At 40.9% G+C, this 23,629-nt stretch overlaps 1 protein-coding gene across 1 annotated transcript in view; it reads right to left on the bottom strand.

The window, feature by feature from the left end:
• Positions 1 to 7,279, bottom strand: part of SLC35F5 (solute carrier family 35 member F5) — a 38,071-nt gene extending 30,792 nt beyond the window's left edge. Inside the window, exons 1-4 of the mRNA XM_045804066.2 lie at positions 6,987 to 7,279; positions 6,046 to 6,136; positions 5,767 to 5,908; positions 1,981 to 2,124 (exon numbers count right to left, since the gene is read on the bottom strand). Coding sequence (XP_045660022.1) covers positions 1,981 to 2,124; positions 5,767 to 5,908; positions 6,046 to 6,136; positions 6,987 to 7,026 — 417 coding nt within the window. The 5' untranslated portion in view covers positions 7,027 to 7,279. The remainder of the gene's footprint in view (positions 1 to 1,980; positions 2,125 to 5,766; positions 5,909 to 6,045; positions 6,137 to 6,986) is intronic.
• Positions 7,280 to 23,629: the final 16,350 nt, after the last annotated feature.

The following is a 23,629-nucleotide window of genomic DNA, read 5'->3' as shown; positions in this document are numbered from 1 at the left end:
ATTTATCCTAAGTAAATAACTATAGATGTGTATAAAGATATTCTATTTACTTATATCAAAAGAAAAAGTGAAAACAATCTAACTATCAAGTAACAATTAAATAAAATAGAAAAGATAATAACAAATGTTTATTTATTAGCCTGGAGAGGTATTCATGATATATTGTTAAGTAAAAAGTAAAATCAGTTAGACAATGATAAGGACTAAACTTACTTCTATAATTGTACATATATGCACATGAACACTTAGCTACAGAAAGTATCATATACAGTGGTTGTAGAATGATGAGATTACGGACAGACTATTCTTATTCTTCACGTTACCATAATTCATCTTCAACAATGAACATGCATCACTACTACAATTTTAAAAAACTTAACATTAAAAAATGTTCTAGGAATAATAAATTACACAGAAAGTTGTTCATGATATACCACTAAGAACAGAAAGTCCACTGTAAAACAGGACATAATAGTACAGTTTCACTTTTGTAAAAAATAAAATAAAAATACACACATGAAAAAGAATGACAGGATATACGTCAAAATACTCTGAAGTTATTCCTTGAATGGTGGAATTTACTATTTTCTTCTTTTTGTTCCTCTATATTTTCTTTTTTTTTTTTTTAAAGATTTTTTATTTATTTTATGTGACAGAGAGACAGCCAGCGAGAGAGGGAACACAGCAGGGGGAGTGGGAGAGGAAGAAGCAGGCTCACAGCGGAGAAGCCTGATGTGGGACTCGATCCCGGCACGCCGGGATCACGCCCTGAGCCGAAGGCAGACGCTTTAACGACTGCGCTACCCAGGCGCCCCTGTTCCTCTATATTGTCTAAATGTTCAGTAATGTGCATGTAGTATATACATGTAACATACTCCTACCTGTAATAGTACAATGTATATATGCATTTCTATAATGTATATGTATTACTTTTACAAAGTAAAAAATGGAAAGAGTTCATTAGAAAAGACAAGAAATAACACTAGTCTAATGCACCAAAAAAGTACACATAAAAGAAAATAATTAAGAGAAAGAAAGTATTTGGGAGGAGTGAGGAATGGGAGTTAGTTATTATTTAATGGGTACAGAGTTTCTGTTTGGGATAATGAAAAAGTTTGGAAGATGGGACAGTGGTGATGGTTATGTAGCAAAGTGAACGTAGTTAATGCCACTGAGCATTTAAAATGTTCGCTATATACCACTTTACATTTAAAAATGGTTAAAGTTGTAAATTTTATGTCATATATACTCTACTACAATAAAAAAAGAGGGTTAAGAAAAAAGGGCTAAAATGGTAAATCTGACGTTATATACATTCTATCACAATTTTAAAAGAAGAGAAAAGGAGAAAGAATGGAAAAAGAAAAGAATTAATTTAAGAGGCAGTTTTATTCTTCATTCTCAAAAATTTAGTTTCTACTTCTAGAAAATATATCACTATATAAACTGCCATTTCTGTCAACACTATCAATCAGCATGTTATGTTACATCAAGGAAAGAATATAATATAATTCGGTTAGCCAAACATCTGAAAGATGGCTGGAAATAATCTTTTTTCATCTTAATAAATAAAACCTTGCTTTACTTTATTTCTAAGAGCAACTTTACAACTATTTAGATGACACTCATCTGGTATGCAAATGACCAAAGACTCCAGATAGTCCTCTTGTTCCTCACTCCCATCTTCATCTTCACATTAATGATTTGGGCTAGTTCTATTTTTAACAACCCAGAGGATTTTACAAGATAAGGGAAAGAAAGTGCTTATGTACCTTTGATTTCTCACAAGATATTCCGATACCGAGTTGATTAGAAGAATAAATTTAAAATTTTGGACACAAGTAGGTTTCTCTTATATCATGCTATCTACACTCACTTAACCGAACAACTTAAAATCTGATATCCTTCAAGAAACTAAGAACTTTAAACTTTGAAAAAATAAATCCCCTCTCCAACAAACACTTAAAATTTAAAACTTACAAAAGCAGCATTCTTTCCTCGAAATCCTCTTGTACACTGTTGTCTCCATGGTTTCCAAATAATAAAGCCCAAAAGGTATAGAACAAACATAGATGTTTTTGCAAAGGTGCTGAAGAATGGCTTGTTGTACTGAGTAAAAACATACTGTAGAGAAAAAATTTACATAAACTATGAAATGACTTTAAACCTTATTACTTATCTCCAACAAAATAAAGCTATTACATGACTTTAAACTCTAGAAGTTCATGTGGAAGGGAAGATCAGAAGACATTACAAAAATATTTTATACTCATTTCTAAATATTATATTTGCTTGTATACAAAAGATAACATTCCCAAACAAAGCAGCAACAACTCCCAAAAAAAGTTTTGTTCAACATTCATTAAAAACCTAGCAAGAGTACTTGTGCTAGGAGCTAAGGAAAAATAATGCAGTCTTTCCTTTCACATATATATGAAAAGTACACAGCATAATATGCTAAGTACCACAACAGGGGTATACAGATACTGTGGGATTACCAAAGGGGGACAGATCATTTTGAGGATTGTGGAAGATTCCTAAGAGAAGCTATTCTTGAGCTGCATGTGTAGGGCTGAATAACAGCCCAGAGAAAACTGCATAAAGAAGAAAGGCAATGAAGTAGAATGGCATATGAATAAAACTGCATGAAGGTTAATGTTGTTAGGAAGTTACATAAAACCTATAAGCTTCATTTAACTTAGAATTCTTCATTTTTTGTTTCCTTAAAAAAAAAAATTTCCTAGTTATATACATTGAAAGGCCTAGAAAAAATGACAACCCGGGAGGAATGAGCACCTATAGAATTGAGAAAGTGATCTGTATCATCTTGCAATAAAAGAAACCATGGGTTCTTAAAGAAATGATCAAATCCAAATATGGGGCAAGAAAATTACCAGATGAGCCTGGGGCATCTTGTGCCAGAAAGCAAATAGGATGTTAAAGATTAATAGGGTCATATTGAAAGGACAGTGGAGCCAATTTGAAGAGGTTCCCACTGGTCAAAGACAGTACAGTTTAAGCACCAAAAGGAGTAACTACAATTGTCTGAAAAACATAAAATCCACAAAAAATCATGAATGCATGATCATACTCTATGGTTACTACTCAAAGTTGCTAAGCAACATTACTCTAAAACAAACAAAGAATCAAGATTTATTCAACCCTTCCTATATGAACCATGTTTCAGAATAACCAAATGGTAGTGGTGAAAACCTCTCCTTAAAGAACTCAGCTAATAAATGCACAAGGAATGACCCTTAGAAAAATCATCATTTTACAACCCCTAATGAAATACTCTATCTGGGCAATAATCACAAGGATATTTGACTATTACCTAAAGGTTGATGAGAAACTTTATAGTGCTGAAGTTGGCATCATCCAAAGTAAGACTTGCAGTCATTATGCACCTCATGTGTTGTCACAAGAAGTACCCAGTACCACCAAGGTGTTTTTTCTAAAAACTGAACCTGAATCAAATCAGGACTGTACATCTAACTACCATTTTACAGGAAATAGGAGAAAAGGAGGAGCAAGTTAAATGACACCCCAAGGAAACAATCAGCTAAATTTGAAATGTGTTCTAGAGTGAATACGTGTATCCTCCCAAAATTAATATGTTAAAAAAATTTTTTTTAAAGATTTATTTATTTATTAGAGAGAGACGGCCAGCGAGAGAGGGAACACAAGCAGGGGGAGTGGGAGAGGAAGAAGCAGGCTCATAGCGGAGGAGCCTGATGTGGGGCTCGATCCCATAACGCCGGGATCATGCCCTGAGCCGAAGGCAGACGCTTAACCGCTGGTTAAGGTGCCCCAATATGTTAAAATTCTAACTCCCAATGTGATGGTATTAGGAGGTGGGGCCTTTGGGAGGTGATTAGGTCAAGTGCAGAACCCTCATGAAAGGAATTAGTGCCTTATAAAGATATCACAGACAGCTTTGCTGACCTTCCGGCCTTTTAAGGACACAGTGAGAGGACTGCCACCTAAGAACCAGGAAGTGGGTCCTCAGCAGACACCGAATCTGCCAGGGCCTTGATCTTGAGCTCTCCAGCCCCGAGAGCTGTAAGAAATAAATGTCTGTTGTCTGAGCCACCCAGGCTAATGGCAGTCTTGTTGTGGTACCCCAAGTGGACTAAGACAGTGTGATATATCCTATAGGAAAAATGATTCAGTTTTTCCAACGAATCATTAGCATAATTAAAAAAAAAAAAGGTGGAGGTTAGGGAACACAGTTAAGGAATGGAAGCAACTTAAAAGAAATTTGAATATGGACCAGGTACCAGATGATTTAAAAAAAATTATAATTAATTTTGTTAGACATACAATGTTGTTAATGGTACGGTGATTATATTTTTACAAATTAGGACCTTTTCAGTTTGAGATGAGTATGAAAGAATTTACAGGTGAAATTACAAGTGGCTAGAATAGACTTTAAAATACTTCAGGAAAACATGCCTAAGAAAAGACTGGCAAAATTTAATAGTTGTTAGGTATATGAAGATCCATTATACCATTCTTTCTACTTTGTATATGTCAGAAATTTTCTGTAATAAAAAGACTGATTTTCTTGTTGAAATACACAATGTATCTCAAAAGTTTAATGTGCATATTTGGCTGAAGAATTAGACATATTACATATGCTCTTGGATAACAAAATTATAAAATATCGTCGAATACAGATTGCTAAATTATAATTTGATCAGCTCCTCTTCTGTCCTAAATTTTATTACCTGACAAATAAAAACCAAACTATTTATTTAAAACTAAAATAAAGTTTTACAGATAGATTTATTTCCCCTTCAACATTAAAGAGATTTCTTTGTTGTTAAACTACAGAATGTTCATCTTAAAAAAAAAAAAGGGGGGTTACAGAAGAGTGAAAAATAATAAATGGCCTATTGTATTCCAGAGCGTACTTCCAAAACGGCTAAAAATTTATTTACTCATTGGCTACAACGTCAGTGTCAACTATTTACTTAACTATAATGTGAAATGACCAGCGGTAGCAAACTGCTTCTTTTGACATTTAAGCTCATCTTATAAATACAATTTCCTTTTGTATATTAGCCTTAAGACTACAACATGTAAGTTGAAAAGCAGTAATTTCTGAAAATAAAATTGCACAACTTTTTTTTAGAGCTCATTAACCAAACAGAATAAAGTATCTACATATATATTAGAAAGAAAAACTACTTTGTGCACTCAAAATAACACATTACTATCAAGAGGACACTGATAAAGGAAAAATAAATTTTAACTGAATGCAATCACCATATACCATGTATTTCACAATGAATGAATTAGCAAATGTATAAATGTGCACACACCCAGGCATATGCCCAATAGTGACCTGTACATGAAAGCTCTGATCACTTTCACTCATCTGTCTGGAAGCATTCTTACTTTCCCCTAAATGTTGACAAATGGCTTTGCAACCTAGATACTTGTTCCACTAGAAAATATTGTTTATAAACAAAGAAATTAAATTTAGAAGGAAAACAAGAGATACATAATCAAATATTAAGAAAACAAGAATATAGTCTCATTTTCAAAATAACCCTAAAAGATCGAAGAAAACTGAAAGACTATCTTTTGTTTCAACTTGAATTGACATCAATTCACATATCAAAGAAAATATAAATAATTCAACAACATTCAAAATACTGCTTTAAGTAAGCATGAGACGTAGAAATGATTACTGAGATATCACAGATTAACAGCAATATTATTATTATACAATATCATTACTAGACAAGAATTACCTACCGAAGTAAGTTCTGAGGATGCGACCCATATCACATCAACAAGTAGGAGAATAACAATCCCAAGAGCCATTCGCCTGCGCTGAGTGAAACCACTGCTCTGGGAATTCATCCGGTTCATGATAAATACACACACCATTTGCAGTCTGTTTTTTTGAAAATATAGATCACATTAGAGAAGATTTTTGAAAAACAACCGTAGAAAATTAGTATAAAAGAACATCTAACATTTGTTAACTGATGTTGTTTGAAAGTCACACAGTAAGTTAAAAGTGGGATTTACCTTACTTTAAAGGCCTCTCTAAGATCTTCAAGAGCAAAGCCTGAAAACTTGGCAGATCTGAGTCTAAAAGGAGGTGAAGAACTCAGCGCACCTAAAAACAGCAATAAAATGATGCTTATGAAAACATCAACCACTCAAAATAAGGTTCATCAGATCTTTCTTACCCTTAAAATTCAAAATGAACAAATGAAAAATACCAAAATGTGTTCAATATAACTGATACTCTTCTCTAGCCTCGTTATTCACTGTATATTTCAAATTATACTCAGAAAAGTACACGGTACAGGAAAAAAAAAAAGCAATCTTCAATAAACCGCAATATTTAAGAGTAGGCAGCTACTGGTAAAAAGCTCCTCCGAGTTTCTAAATACAGAAACTCCATTCGCCTCTCCCTACAGAGGAATCCACCCCAAGAGGCAATGCCTAGACTCGCGCCTGCTTCTGTCTTTCCTGTCTTCGATCTCTTGCAGAGGAGTTTGATTTTTGAGAGGAAGTGATTTATTGTGAGTCTTGGCAGCGCGTTTCCAATCGCCTCACGTGGTAGAGAGAGAGGATACTCCACGCTCCCCACCCACCCTTGCCTGTCACTGCATCTAGCTTCTTGAGATCGAAAGAGTAATTCCGAGACGAGTGAGGAAACAGCTGTTAAAGGGAATCCTCCTCTTCTTTTGAGGGGGGAAAAAAAAGTTAAGCCAGTGACGCCTCCCCAGGGAGTGAGAAAAAGCGCGGAGGTGGCGCTCGAGCAGCTCCCACTAGTGTCGGAGTCCAGACCAGGCTCACACGCCCCTGTCAGCCTTCCCCTCACGCCGCCCCTCGGAGACCAATACCATTTCGGCCAGGGAGCTTCTACCGACCCCAACAGCTGGGGGTGGGGCCGTTCGTGGGCACTGTGTCCCGATTTGGGCTCCGGGGGATTTCGGGGCCCTCCCCTGCCTGCCTACCTGGCCTTCCTGCCCCGCGATGGTGTCGTGGCGGCACCATGAGCGGCCTCGGCCCGGACCCGCCGCCGCCCAGCGCCACGGCCGCGGCCTCGAACTCACAGAGCTGTCGCGGTGCCTGACATTGCGCTGCGCTGGAAACCCAGCCCCTGAAGCCGCGGTGTCCCTCGGGGTGAGGTTGCGGACGCCACCCGGCCCCACTCGGCCCGGGAGGGCGGGGAGCGGGCGAGTAGAAAGGACCGCGCAGGAAGCGATGGCCGCGGAGGCGAGGAGCTGGACCCCGGCCCCGCCCCCGGCCGGCCAGCCCGCCCTGCGGCCCCGCCCCCCAGCCCGACGGCGGCGGCGCTGGGGGTACGTCATGGCGGCGCGACGGCTGGCCGCGCGGGGCGCGTCTCCAGGGTGACTCGGCGGCGTGGAGCAGCGTACTGCCCGGCGCCGGGAGCGGAGCTCGAAGACGAGCCAGTGACACTGGGAGGAGCGGAGGTAGAAGTATAGCAGGGCGTGGTGGAAGAAGAGGGAAGCGAGAGTGGGTGACCGGGGCGAAATGAAGGACGAGGGAGGTGGCCGGGGCTCCAGATGGCCCCACCCTAGAAAGAAAGATAGCAACGACATTTCGCACCAAGTTCAGCCACGAAACTCTCTCTATCCCTTTCTCGAGAAGAGGACCGAAAAGCAAAGTGGTTTGGCAGAATTTTGCTTTCTGTTTTGTTTGTTTACAAACAAAACCTTTTGTTTGTAAACTAGATCCCAGCTCTCGGAGTTAGCTCCGTCCCTAAGGGAAAGCTACTTCACTTCCCTGGCCCTGTTTCCTCATTGATAGCACCTGCCTCATCTTGTCTATATATATATATATACTCATATGTATATACACACATATATATGCAAGGATTACATTAGTTTACAAATGTGAAGGGCTTAGATCAATTCATAGTGAGAACTCCGTAAATGTGAATAGTAAGCTGTATAGATTTTTTCCTATCTTGAATATCCCATAAGAAAAAAATGCTTGGCCAACGTCCTAACTTGTATTCAGAAGACAAAAACAAGACTAAAGTGTTCTGTAATTTAAGTTTTTCACCACCCGTGCATTTTTAACATCTTCAAATAGCACAAAGAAATTAAATTTTCTTACTTCCATAGTGACAATATAGTGCACTTCTTAGTTATCTTGTCTTCTCGTTTCACTAATCTTAAATACGTATTCAAGTGACTAATGAAACACCAATGGACATTTTTTGTATTGATCCAATCAGTCTGTAATAAATGATCGGCATCAAGCACCCCTAGGGAATCATTCAGAATTAGAAAAAATCTTTTTTTTTTTTTAAGATTTTATTTATTTATTTGACAGAGAGAGAGAGACAGCCAGCCAGAGAGGGAACACAGGCAGGAGGAGTGGGAGAGGAAGAAGCAGGCTCCCAGCGGAGCAGGGAGCCCAAGGCGGGGCTCCATCCCGGGACTCTGGAATCACGCCCTGAGCCGAAGGCAGACCCTTAACGACTGAGCCACCCAGGCGCCCCAGAATTAGAAAAATCTTAACCACATACTTGAAATTACTACTTGGGGGAAATTTGGTTGCATACATTTACCAGCACCCTTTTTATTCTTTTCTTTCTTTAACATTCATTAGAGTGTCAAGCTCATAATATACTACATTTATGATATATAGACTGAAAAAATAATAGCAGTATAAACACCTCTCAATATCTAAGGGTCAGGAAAACTATATTCTAATTCTTAATCTGACCACAATTTGTTATGTAATTTTGAGGTTTGTTCCACTCTCAATTTTGCCTCAGTTCTCCATCTGTAAATATAGGGATAGGGCTAGCTTTTTCTTAAATAATGTAAATGATAGTACTTTACAAATGTATGTAAATGCAAGTTACCATTATTACCACCTACTGCCAGAGCATCCACTAAAGGACAAATGCTGTGATATTCTCGTGATAATGAAGATAAAGTAATTCTAGACCAGCTATCTTCAAGTAGTCTCCAACCCTAGGTTAATCTTCCATTAGCATTTTTTCCCAGTACCCTCAGAAGAAAATTCCACTGTACTGCTGCGTGACAGCAGACTCTGGTGAGATTTCTGCGCTGTGACACCATCCTGATCTCACGCATTCCTTTCTTTGGACCCCAAGTGCATATCTTGCTCAAGGATAAGTCCTCGGTAACTTCAAAGTCTTGCGCCAAATACCAGCTGTCTGCATTTTCAAATGTAAGTTCCACAAAAGCAAGGATTTTTGTCAATATTGTTCTCCACTATATCCTCACCATCTAGAATAGTACCCAGCACAGAGCTGGCAGTCAATATTTGTTGAATGAACTTAAGCTTCCTGCTGTCTCTTGACCTTTATACCTAATTCTTTTTCCAAGTCTCCATTTCTGTCAGTTGGTACCACTTTTATTCTAGTCTCACAGGCTTAAATGGTTATCTTTTATTTTTATTAATTTCCTTTTCACTCTTCAAAGTTGATCACACCTCACTGAGATCTCTCAAGAATAGACCCTTAAGATCCACCAGGTATTAAGTCTGACACATTAAAAAAACCACCTGAAATATGGGGAATATATTTTCTCCTGTAAAGTACATATGAATTTGAAAGCAAAGTTGTCTGCGTACAGAGCAGTCACTAGCTAACTCTCCTGTACACCAGCCTCAAAGACCACAGTTCAAGTTCAAGCTCAAGTAAAATTATAAATGATTATGGCATGAGTGTTTGGGGCCTCTAGTTAAGAATTGAAACCACCTCTAAGTTTCAAGAATGGAAATAAGCAAAGGATATTTATTCAGAGCTTCTTAGAGCAAGTTGTCAGCCACCATCACTTGAATTGGGCCAAGACCCAAAAGCAGGCAGGGACTGAAAGCTTTACAGTAACAAAAGGCTTTGGGTATGCCCTGATAGGTTCTCGGCAAAAGGAAGGCTAACTAGAGGCGAGACATCCTATGTGATTGTTTAGGAGTGAGTAAATGCCTTTCTCTAGTTGGCCCTTGGTTGGAAAGGGCAAAAACTAAGGAAGCTGACAGTTACTGATCAAGTCCTGGCCAGTTGCCAGTTGCCAGTTGCCACATAGATTGTGGTTGCCTTTCTGGACTGACTGCTGCAGAGGTTGTGGGTCAGAGTTCTATTTTTATATAGGCTCTGGTCATTGTTCCTTTGTATCTTCAGTCTCTCACAAAAATCTACTATGTATCATCTTATTCTCTGCAGTACCTACCAGAATGCTGGGCACATAGCTCAATAAATATTTGATTTTATTTGCTTCCAAGGCATAGTTTAATGGATTGAGGTTTGCGATTAAGAAAAAATCATTGTATATAAAAGACTGCTTTTGGATGTGTCGCTTCCTGCATTTTATGGGGTAAATCATGTGCTACAGGGAAAGTCATAAACTTGGGAGGTTCTGAGATATTACAGGTACAAGGGTTTATTGAACATAACCAAGTCTTAGATTTTAAAGCATTTCAAGGCAGGTTAGAGGAGCAAAATATCAACAGAAATTTGAAGAAAAGTTCCAAACATCCATAGAATAGGCATGCCAAGACAGTGCTTGATTGATGATCATTCATTGCCATGTCCTTGAGGGCATGGACTAGAGCTCTGAAGGCATGATCGCTACAAGCAGATCTAGATAGAGAAGGCTTTACAACAGGTGGAATCTGAACTTCATTTTAATTATGGGTAGGATTTTGATGAGGGTGTAGGGAGAGGAATGATTTCTAAGAGAGTAAAAGAATATAAGTGCGGGGGGGTGAGAGAAATTCTTTTTCCTTTTACCCTCCTAGATTCTCCTGCTGGGACCCTATAAAATTAAACTGACAAAAGACAGATTGACAAAAGAGAAGCAGTTTATTAACATGTACAGCACACATCATTCAGGAGAAACCTCAATGAAGAGTAACTCAAAGGGGTGGTTAGAACTTGGACTAATACAGCATCTTAACAAAACACACAATAATTTGTGGAGAAATAACAAAACAGAAAAAGTTGTAAACTTTCAAAAGCACTAAACCACTGGAAAATAAACATATGAGGGAAACTAATGGAATAAATGTTTTTGCAGGTCCATCTTCTCATTGACCTAAAGATGTTCTTCATGGCCATGAAACTTCCCTGGGCAAGGGGATTTCCGGCAGTCCTCATTTTTCAGAAGTTTCAGCCTTTAGTCAGATAAAGGAAACCTCAGGAAGGCTTCTTTCTGCATCTATTAATTCTCATTTGCTCAAAATTATCCTTATGCCAAAGCAGCGTATTTTGGGGTGACATATTCTGGGCCCCTACATGAGCAACCAGAAAAGGTGTGTCCAGAGGCAAGTTATAAAACCGACTGGGCAGAGCACAGCATGTATGAAGAGAAGCAATGGGAAATGAGACAGATCAGGTGAATTCTGGAGCTGCAGCATGCTCTGGAAACTAGGCCAGAGAATATGGACTTTTATTTTGTATATGATGGAACCTAAGACTTGCAAATAAGAGAGAAACACTTTTAGTAAATCAGAAATTACTGTCCATTAGACATTTACCAGTATGGTCGTACTATGGAGACACTGCGTAAGATAAGGAGCCTGCCTTCAGGGAATTCGCATTATAGGCAAAACTGATTATGTAATTAGGGCAGGTATTTGCTAGGCTGGAAGATACTGAATCTAAATGTACTTCTCTATTATCCCTGTGCTGTGCTGGCCACCAAATTGATGCTCATTTGGAAAGGGTCTTACTTGAATACTACTTCCTTTCTTATCTTCCCATTGAAGGCATAATTGGCAAGGTACCAGGCAAGAAACTAAAGGCCGTCTAATCCTGAGGAACTTAAAATGCCACTGTCCATGCCCATCCTGTGCCTTCAACCAGCTGACCAGGCCCTAGCCAGCTGAGTGGCCCATGCCAACAGGCTACAGCATGGTAGTGAGGAGCTCAATGAGAGCCGTATCCACTTCCCAACATGATCTTGTTCTCTTCTAACTTGTTCTCTTATCTCTCATCTTTGGCTTGTGCTCTGTTCCTGATACTTGGTATCTGACACCACTCACCCAGGACAGCCTTGGCTCTTCCCTCTCTTATTGTTGGCACCAACACCTAAGCTCCCCCATCTGCTGCTAGACATAAGAAAACAACCCAGCCTGAGCCTCATAGTCCCTGGAACGCTCCCTCAACCCACGTGGCTCATGTATAGCCCAGGTTGCCTCAACACCCAGTGGAGAAGATTTGAAAGAAAAAGCAGACTGAGGCTAAGACACATGTAACAGATGCGACTGTTCTTGTTTTCTCCTGCGTTGAGCAGAGGCCCCAAAACACAGAACAAACAACAGGTAGCAAAAGACAGTTGAGTTTTAAGGTGAGGTGTCAGGCAGTCTATGGGGGAGTGAGAAAGAGGGTGTCCTACTCCAGCTTTGCCAACAGCATACCACCTGTAGCCAGACTGTATATGTAGGCTAAGAATCTCTGCGAGGATTCAAAAGATGGGAAAATAATTGTTTGAAGAGAGTTGTCACGTGATCTGACATCCCCATCAGCATCCCCACAGGGAATTGGGAGGTATGCTTCTCTCTTCTTCCAGTCAACCAAGGGAGGAGGGGAGGGCAGGCACTTCTAGGGAGCATTCAGAGTTCCTGGCACATGTTCTCTCATGTTTAAGGAACACAAAACACAAGGACTGGTGTCCAAGTCAGAATGACAAAAGCCACTGAAGCCTACAGAAGGCTTGCTGCTCTGACTGCATGATAAAGAAAGGAAATTCTCATGGGAACAGCCTGTATTTTGAGGCAGAACAAAAGAAGGTGAGTTTCTCCTGGGCCAGAAGGGAGTTCCATAGGAAGGAACAATTTGGGATTTTAAGGATGACTCTATCTACTAGGGCTGCTTGGAGGGATGAGGTATCCCTAACAGATAGCTACCCCTAACTACTCAGGGGAAGATGGTGAGAAGTCGAGTGGATGAGACAGGACCAGGCCAAGGTAACTACAGGAAGCACATTTCCCACCAGAGGCATTCCATGAGAATGAAGCCCTGCATTTGGAATATACCACAGCAGGGATGTCCTGGTAAAGGTTTAACAACTGGATCTTCAGGAAAACCGTCCAGATTTGTAGCGTTTCGGACTTCCGTGATATGATTCCGTGGCTCCACACACCCAGCACAGCCAATTTCAGGCTACCCATGTGACGTCTACATGGCATTAGAAAAGATGCACTCCATTATGAAGTACTTCCAGCATGCAATGGAGTAGACATAAGTAAACTCAAGACAAGAACATAGATTATAGTAAAATGTAGTTAAATAACTAGAAGGTGATGAGTATTTATTATTTTAAAACATTTATTTAATTGTAAGTTTACATATAATTAAATTTTTTTTTTAAGATTTTATTTATTTATTTGACAGAGATAGAGACAGCCAGCGAGAGGGAACACAAGCAGGGGGAGTGGGAGAGGAAGAAGCAGGCTCATAGCGGAGGAGCCTGATGTGGGGCTCGATCTCATAACGCCAGGATCATGCCCTGAGCCGAAGGCAGATGCTTTAACCACTGTGCCACCCAGGCGCCCCTACATATAATTAAATTTTTAATGATGGCTATGTTTAACAATCACCTAATGGTCCTGATCATGGAACAATTAGCTTCTGTAAGTTGGTACGGGCAAACCCTAGCATACTACTGTACCATTCCCAGAAGTCACAAATATCATGTTACAGCCAAACCAGCCAAGTAAGACCTTTTCTCTTCCTTACCTGGCTTCCTTCCTCTACCCCACCCCCTACCCGCAGAGGCATCCTAGAGCCAGCCTAGAGAGTGGGGGAGAGGAAGTAGAACAAGATGGGAAATAAAGAAACCAGCCACACTTTCCTCCCAACAACCAGCTTTCAGGCCTGAAATATATCCTTGAGTTGACAGCGGGGTGAAACTTAAATTGAATGTTAGCTCAAATTATATGATTATAAGACAAAAATGGACTTTTTAATATCTAAAAGTATCCAAAAAAGCTAAGCAACATGCTTATTATTTCATCGTGGGCAGCAAAGAACAAAGAGAGAAAGTATGTTTATTAGGGGAAAAAGCAAGAAAGAATAATGTTATTTTCTTTGCATCCTGCAAAGTCCAGCTCATTGAATAAATATACTAATCATATACTGTTGTGTAACAAAGCTTAACAGTTTTAAAAATTATTTCACGGTTTCTCCTGGTCAGGAATTTGGGAGTGGCTTGGCTCAGTGGTTCTGGCTCAAGGTTTCTTCTTAAGGTTGTAGTCCAGAAGATGGTGGCTGGGCTGCCATCACCTGAAGGCTGGAATGGGGCAGAAGGCTCTGTTTCTAAGATGGCTGACTCACATGGCTGAGAGTAGGAGGCCCCACTTCCTTGCTGTTTAATAGAAGGCCTCACTTCCTCCCTTGGTGAGCCTGTCCACAGGCTACAGTCATGTCCTCCTGACATGGTGGCTTGCTGGCTTCCCCCAGAGCAAGCAGTATGAGGGAGAGCAAGGAAGAAACCACAGTGTCTTCTATGACATAGCCTTGGAGGCCATACCATCACTTTCACGTGATTTGTTACTCATTAGAAACAAATCACCAAGCCCAGCTCATTTACCTCAGGGGTGGGGAGGTGGAGAGGATAGGGGGTGTGGAAATTGGCTCCGCTTTTTATTAGGGGAAGTGTCAAGTTTGTGGACATATTTTAAAGCCACCACAACCAATAAGCATATCTGAATAAACAGCCACATGTATTTGATATGGTCAAGTTATCTCAAAGCATTATGTACCCATTATTGAAGGCTTAACTGTGAATCTTTTTATCTCTGTATAACAGGAGCTCTAGCTTGAATCTAAGAGGCATTTGAAATTATCTGGGAATCATTGGCAGATATTTGAAGATTGAGGTTTTCCTGGAAATTGGCTCATCCTGGGAAAGAAATAAACAGGGAGCAAAGCTGGGGCCCTGTAAGAAAGACTTGGTCCTCAAAGAGGAGCAATGTTAAGTAAAACCTCGTATTGGTCTTTTCTAGCATCTCAGCCTCACTGAAGTCTAGCGGAGAGAAATAAAAAAGAGTGCTTCTTCCTTTCAAAATTCTGTAAGAAATTGTGAAACAAGCAGCAATCTGAAAGAATAGAACACAAAACAGAAAATGAGAACTACACAACCTTGATGCCATCAAGGTCTTGATGAAGGTGCACAACAGCGCAACAGCGATGCCGAGAGGTGGGAGCCCTCTGCAGCGCCCCAAATGTAGTGGTTTCACCCAGTTAGAGAAAGCTTGGGTGCAGGTACACGCATATTCGTAGCAGCACTATTCGCAGTGGCCCGAAGGGGAAGCACCCTTCATCCCTTCAGGCTGCTATAACAAAATCCCTCAAACCGGGTAGCTTATAAATAGCGGAAATTCATTTCTCATAGCTCCGGAGGCTGCCAAGTTCAAAACGAAGGCACTGGCCTGGTTGTATTTGGGTGAGGGCCCTTTTCCTCGTTCATTGCCAGCACCTGCTCTCTGCGCCCTCACATGGTAGAAAGGGATCTCTCGGGATCCTCTTTTGTAAGGCATGAATCCCATTCATGATGGTTTCATCCTTGTGAACTAGACATCACCCAAAGGCCCCAACTACTAATACGACCACATTGGGTATTAGTGTTTCAACATATGACTGCGGGCAGGGGCACAAGCATTCATTCCATAGCACAACCCAAGTGTCCACTGATGAATGAATGGATAAATTGAGGTCCGTATATATAATGGAATATTGTTCGACCATACAAAGGAATTGAGTACTGATCCATGCTACAACATGGATGTACCTTGAAATCACTATGCCAGGGTGAGAGAAGCCAGACACAAGAGGTCACATAGTGTATGATTCCATTTATATAAAAATATCCAAAGTAGGTAAATCCCTGGAGAGACAGCACATATATTGATGGTTGCCAGGGGCTTGGGGAGGAAGAATAGGGAGCAACTGCTTAATAGGTATGGGCTTTCCTTTTGGGATGATGAAAGTATTTTGGAACTAGATGTGAATGGTGGTTGCAAAACATGGTGGATGTAGTGAATGTTCAATTTTAAAACAGTTAATTTTATGCAGAATGAATTTCACCTCCATAAAAACATTATTTTAATTAAAAAAAAAAGAAGCCTTGTGTGTGAGCACATGTTTAGAGCATCTAGAGCTACCGAAATCCCTAGAGGGGAACAGAGAATCTTCCAGGGCGTGACACCCAGCATTACGTATGCATGCAGGTAACCCAGTGAAACTAGGGGTGTAGCTACTATGTACTCGTACCCACTTGAAAGCCTGGGTGAGTTCAGGTTAGAAGCCGAAGGCACCGAGAATTGTGTCCTACTACAAGCTGTCCAGGCTTGGTAGTTCGTGGCACAGAAGCTCAGTTCGCCCAGGCTGCATTGACTTTTGAAAGACATCTGTCAGGTAGAGGCAGGCTTATGTCTTGGAATCATGAAAGCGTCCCTCTTCCCTTTGGCTTAATTCATGAAAAGATTCAATCTACTAATACTAGGAACTCCAAAAAAGGGGAGACTTTTAAATTTAGTGATGTAAAATGACTGAGCCCGGTCCTTAATAGCAGCTCTTCTCCATCAGCCCACCCACCGGTTTCATTTCCCTGGTGTATTCCCAAGAGTGTTTGGGGAGCAGAGAAAACAACTTCCCTAAGTTACCCCTAACCAAGTGAGAGAGTGTTTTCGAGGAAATGATTCTTTTGAAGGAGAATCGCTTCTGTGGAGTTACATCCCTGAGAAATCTTAAGATGGCTCTGGGACCTTTGCTTTGGCCAAGACTTCAAGGACCTGGTTTTGCTCCTGGAGTTCACAAAAGGACAAGTTAATAAGTGAAGTTTATTCATGATGTTATAATTTTTAAATATTTAAATGTGCCTTTTATGCATAGGACATTCTTTTTTTAAAGATATTTATTTATTTGAAAAAGAGAGCATGAGTGGGGGGGTGGGGGGTGGGGGGTTCGGGGGGGGGGAGGGACAGAAGAAGAGGGAGAACCAGACTCCCCGCTGAGTACAGAGCCTACTCGCCTACTGGATCCCAGGACCCAGAGATCATGACCTGAGCCGAAGGCAGATGCTTGACCAACTGAGCCACCCAGGCACCCCATGTATAGGACATTCTTTAGAAAATGTTGCAATATAGGTTTTGTACAAATGTGTGTATTAAATATTTTATACCATGAGTTTATGACATTGTAATTCCTAGTAACTCTGAAGAACAAAATATAGAACTCTAACTCAAAACATAGTATAATTTGGGGCGCCTGGGTGGTTCAATCCTTTAAGCGGCTGCCTTCAGCTCCCTCCTCAGCAGGGAGTCTGCTTCTCCCTCTCCCTCTGCCCCTCCCCCTGCTTGTGCTCTCGCTGCCTCTCTCTCTCAAATAAATAAATGAAATCTTTAAAAAAAAAAAACAGTATAATTCTGCAAAGGTGTTATTTCCTATCACAGGCCCTCACAGGGCAATTGATCAAAAAGTATTTATTGATGCTCTCTTGTATGACCATTGCTGGACAATATGAGGATATATCCATCAACTCCACAAATATTTATTGAGTGCCTACTGTGTTCCATCCTCTTTTCAAGATACTGGACCATCTAAGAATGACCTTAAGTTCAAGTCACCTAAAGCTATAGCAATAAACAGAACAAATAAGGCCCTCGTATTCTGAAGCATATTTTCTAGACGGGAGAGGTAGAACAGTAAATAAACAAATACATAAATGCGTTCATAGGGGTTGTGATAAATGCCCCGAAGGAAGTACACATGGAGATGTGTTGGAAGTAGGAGAGGCTGGTTTCCAATAGATGTGTCAGGGAAGGGCGTCTCTAAGCAGGTGACTTTGGTTCCAAAGACAGACTGAGACAGTAATGGAGAACTGTGGGCTGGGGGGAAAGCAACCCCATGGAGGACACAACAGGCGGGTTTAAGAAAGAAGACCAGGTGTTCCTAAGCCTTGGTGGACAAGAAAAGGTATGAGATGGGAATGGAGAGGCAGCTGGTAGCCAATGTGCAGGATCCCGAGGCTCGTGGTAAAGTTAAGATTCCCTTCTTAGGCAATGGTAAGCAAGGAAGTGACAACATTCTGGGTGAAGTCAAAAAAGAAATTGCTCTGGCTGCCATAGGTAGGGTGAATGGGGGTGGGGAAAGAGCAAATGGAGAGATCAGAAGGTCACTGAGGGAGTCCAGAGAGAGATGATGGTGTCTCAGGCTTGATGAAAAGTCATGAAAATGTAGATAAATGGACAGCCTTGAGACAGATCTTGAAATAGAACTTGCTGAAGAATTGGGTGTGGTACTGACCTGAAGAGTATTAAATATTGTCCCAACAGCACAGTCTGCCTATCTTTAGTGCCTCAGAGGGTACCTGGAACATGCACATATTTGTTGAGTGATTAAAACTGGCTGGGCAAGCAGAAAGATAGGAACTAAACAAGAAATATGGAACAGTCATATCAAATCCTATTCTGTGATATCTATGATAGCCACTCAAAAATACCAAAGATAAAATCTGTCGTCAACTATTCTAGGCATGAAATGAATAAATAGAGGTGCCTTTGTGGCTCAGTCAGTTAAGCGTCTGCCTTCAGCTCAGGTCATGATCCCAGGGTCCTGGGATAGAGTCTCCTGTTGGGGTCCCTGCTCAACGGGGGTCGGGGGGGGGTCTGCCTCTCCCTCCCTCAGTCCTCCCCTTGCTCATGCATGCATGCTCTCTCTCTCAAAAATAAATAAAATTAAAAAAAAAAAGAAAGAAGGAAAAGAAAAAAATGGAATTAATAGGTAACAAAGCAGAGTGCTGCTCCAAGCTGGGAAATGGGAGGAGTCAAGAACCAACTAATGGTCGTGGGTAGCAACCAGAAAACTGCGTCGCAGGAAGTGGGGCAATGTAAGTCCTGTTGAAAAGACCCTGAATTTGGCTCCTAAAAGATGCATTTAAATCTTAGGTCTCTCTCTCTCTTTTTTTTAATTGGCGAACGATTGTGTATGTGGCTATTGTTAGGTTAGATTTTAAAAGCTGAACCCTGTAAAACCTAGAATACCTAGAGTACTGCTTCGCCTTCCAAAGTCCTCTGTGTTGTGCTTTCAAGGATTTTGAACTGCAATTCAATTAAGATATAAAAAAGGTGCTTTGAAATTCAGGAAGGTGTGGGTGGTGAGCAAACCAGGCAGCCAAAGCTGTCGGAAAATCCTCATCTTAGAGTGACCTTCACTTCAGCTTCCCCCCCTGCCAGGAGTATGCATCATTAACGTCTCCTTGGTGCAGCTGTTATCACTGAAACAGTATGATTTTCGAGGTCACTAAGTATGAGAAGGACACACCAAAGAGGAAAATTGGAAAAATGTAGTTAGAGCGCCCTAGATTTAGCACTAATGTCTTAGCCAATGTTAAGATCTTTTTTCCCCCGATAGACTTTATCTTTTTAAAGCAGTTCTAGGTTTACAGCAAAACTGAGTGGGAGGTGTAGGGTTTCCATATACGCTTTTCCCCTACCCTCTAGCAGCATCCTGCATCAGATTAAGGTAGTATTTCAAATGTGGTGATTTTACATAGACAAGCCATTTCTCTGTGCCTCCCGTCTGACAAAAATAAACAAAAGGTTCTTTTCAACTGCGCATCTGCTGCAGCTAAAAGGGAGTCTCTGGTACTTTAGATGATCGACCCTTCAGTTTCCTGACAGACCAAGTTGATCGCCCCCCCCCCGCCCCCGCCAAGGGCATGAACACCTGCCCCTCAGTGCATTCCACACAGAGAGATGTCAACTGCCTTCATCCCACCACCTTCTCTGTCAACCTTAAACTGTCAATGGTCTTCTCTTTTAAATAAAGGAAATGAATAAATCCGAAACTACAGATGGTCCCCAACTTAAAATGGTTGGATTTTTTGTACGTCAATTTTTTAGTTCTTCTCATACTGATGCAAAAGTGATATGCATTCCGCTGAAACTGTACTTCGGAGTTTGGGTTTGGATCTTTCCCCAGGCTGGTGATAGGCGGTAGGATCTTCTCTTGTGATGCTGGGCAGCTGGCCGCAGCTCCCAGCCCGCCATACAATCACAGGGGCAAATAACCCAGACACTTAAAATCACCCTGCACCCATATAGCCATTCTGGTTTTCACTTTCAGTCAATCAATTCCATAAGAGAGTCAGCAGTTCATTATAAAATAGGCTTTATGTTAGATGATATCGTCCACCTGGGGGCTCAGTAAGTGTTCTGAGCACATTCAAGGTAGGCAAGGCTAAGCTACGATGTTTGGTAGGCTAGCTGTATTAAATGCATTTTCGACTTACTGTAGTCTCAGTTTATGATGGGCTTATCAGTCTATAACTCCATCATAAGTTCAGGAAGATCTGTACTTTCGTACTGTGCTATATTTGCCTGGCTGTATTTTATAATGGGTCAACTAGGGCTTTGAACTTTAAATCCAATGTATTTTCATCATAAAGATTACATGGAGCCAACCCAACCCTTCCTTGTTCAATCCCCGGGCAAATCTGTAGTGGAGACAATTGAGTACAAACATAACAGGGATACTGAGCAAATTAACACAAATCTAGTGCTTTAATTCATTAGCTTGGCCTTTATCACATACTTATTCTGTGCCAGATATGGTGCTTGCCACACATAGTAAGTTAATCAGATGGCCCCTATCCCTGAGGAGCTCAGTCTAATGTGGTGGTTCTCAATAAGCTGATTTTATCCCTGCAAAGGACATTTGGCCCACCTCTGGAGATATTTTTCAGTTGTCCAATGGGAGAGGTGCTCCTGGTATCTAGTGGGTAGAGACAAATAATGTTACTAAACACCTTTAATACTTAGGATACTCCCTTAAAAAAGAATGTCAATAGTGCCAACAAGAGTCCTATCCCAAAACGTCAACAGCGCTGCGGTTGAGATACTTCGGTATAATAAATGGAATCATGTTACTCACAGATTTACTGAAGAGTAAACTCAATTTTCCCTGGAGGATTCCCCCTACTGGGACGCCTTGCTTAGAATGAAGTGTTTTGAGTTAATATAGACGTCCCAAACCTGCAAACAGAAATAGATCCAGCCCACACCGGAAGAACACACAGGACACACAGCCTGTTTTGCTTCCTGTGATGTTTTCAGGTTCTGTTACAATGACGCTTACCTAAGGACCAAGGTGGGATTACATGAAGAGTCTGTAAAAACTTTGGTGACAGGCTACACTCCTACTTCACATCCAGGAGAGAAATGCCCGCCCAACTCAGAGACATGGAGGCTTACCGCGATCCTACACTCTCTCTCTCTCTCTCTCTCTTTCCTTCTTCCTTTTCTTCCTTCTTTTTTTCCTTCCTCCCTTCCTTAAATTCCTCCAGCTCTTACATGTATCTTATTTCACACTTGACTATGCATAGCTTTGAAGCTATGGTCTTGGCATTTCATGACGAGAAATATTGTCTTCTCAAGAAACGACATAATAGGAAATTTCTTCTCTACTTCTTTTTCGTCTTCCCCTGGCCTAATACAATGGTAACCATTTAACAGATGCCTAGTGACTTAAATAAGGGAAGGAAAGACCCATATCTTAACATAAAGGTTCTGACTGTAGAGGTAGGAAAAGAGGGAGAACATCAAATATGTCATAAGATGACAATGGAAAATGACATATTTGATGATTGCACAACTAAATACAGGGCAATGAATCAGAAGAAAAAAATGCTAGAAAGGCTATTCCCAGGACACCCAGTACAATTTGACTGTACAGTGGACTGTACATTAGATAGTAATGGGTATCAAAGTTAAATTTACTGAATTTGGTCATTGTTCTGTCGTTACATAAGAGAGTATCAGGAAATACACCAGGAAAAGGTAAAGGGTTATGATACCGGGAATTTACACTTAAATGGTTCCACAGCACAAAAAGCAGTAATAATAAGAAATGTGTGTGTGCATTTATATGAACATATACATATAAAGAAATGGTGATAAAGCAATTATGACAGAATGCCAACACATAGAGATTTGAGAGGAAGAGCGTATGAGAGTTCATTGTACAATTCTTCTTTTTTTTTTTTAAGATTTTATTTATTTATTTGACAGAGAGACAGACAGCCAGGGAGAGAGGGAACAGAAGCAGAGGGAGTGGGAGAGGAAGAAGCAGGCTCCCAGCCGAGCAGGGAGCCCGATGTGGGGCTCGATCCCACAACCCTGGGATCACGCCCCAAGCCGAAGACAGACGCTAACGACTGAGCCACCCAGGCGCCCCTCGTTGTACAATTCTTGGCAGTGTTCTATAAGTTTTAAGTTTTCAAAATAAAGAATTTAAAAATTACACATATATAAAATATTGGAAGGAAATTTAGCATACGCTTGGCAGTTGCTTAAAAGCATCCAGCAAAGGAGAGTGAAAGACAGTTTCTTCAAATGGAAATTACACCTTTGCCATCTGTCATAAGCATGATTTACTTATGAAGCTATACAGCAAGTTTCATGTGTGAGATGGCATTAAGCCAATTTAGGAAGTGTTGTGCTTTTCTTATCAGGCAACATATGCCAAAGCTACATTTGGATGAAAGCCTGTAAAACTTGGATGGAGAGATTCTCCAGCTCCCTGTTCCAGCTGAAGGGGCAGCATCCAATTGCTTATTTCCACACAGTCGAAAAAATTTACATTCTCACTTCCCCTTGAACTTCTCAAGTGGTAGATCAATGGTCAAGGTAAAAGTCAGAGGCCTTAGGGGGAAATGCCTAATTCTTTTTCTTCCATCCCTTATTTCAAGCCCTGAAAATGTTCTGAGCTTCAGTTCAGGGCCAGTTCTTGTAGACTACTGGTTAATTTTTTTTCTGCCATGGCACTCCTAAATGTGTGTTTTCAAAAGTTTCTATACCCCAATGCCTGAAATTCTATGATGATTTGGAACAATTCTATTACATTCTATGATGATTTAGGACAAAGCTATTATATACAGTTATCATCTCACCACAGTGAAGAAGTAAACTACTCATCATCCCCATCACCCCAATTTTGAGCATCATTGATTGTTTGATTCATTGGATCATTCAACAAATATTTAATAAGTGCCAAACCTCTTCCTCTCCCAGTCTTTCACCATCTCAGTAAATGGGCATATCATTCACCCTGGGGTTGGGGAGTGTTAGCCTTTATTCACCTCTTTTCTCACACCCAAGTACATCAACAAGTTCTGCCAGCTCCACCTTCAAAATACGTCTAGGCCCTTTTCACAACCTCCACCTCCACACCCTAGTCCAAACCACCATCACCTCTCACCTTGACTACCGAAAGTACTTCCTATAGCTCGGCCTCCACACTTGCCCCGCACAACCTTTTTCTCCAAGCTGCATTTAGAATGATCTTCTAAAAATGTAAATCAAATTATATCATTCCCACTCTCAAAACCATCTACAGTTTTCATTGCACTGAATAATCCAAAATTCTTACGGAACCTACAAGGCCCTAGATACAGGGGGCTCTACCCACCTCTCCTGCCATTTATCCCCTAGTTCACAAGGTTTCAGCCACACCACCTTCTTGCGCTCGGTCCCTCCACCATCCTTAGCCCTTTCTGCCTTGGAGCTTTTGCACCTGCCATTCCCTTCCCCTGGAACACCAGTCCTGAAATGTTCTAAGTCATCTCCTCAGAAACATTCCCCCCCCAATCCA

Source organism: Ursus americanus, chromosome 1 (genome assembly GCF_024610735.1).
Source record: "Ursus americanus isolate L20-20 chromosome 1, mUrsAme1.1.p, whole genome shotgun sequence".
Lineage (NCBI taxonomy): Eukaryota > Metazoa > Chordata > Mammalia > Carnivora > Ursidae > Ursus > Ursus americanus.
Note: the sequence above shows the minus strand (reverse complement) of the source record. Positions and strands in the feature narration are given on the sequence as shown.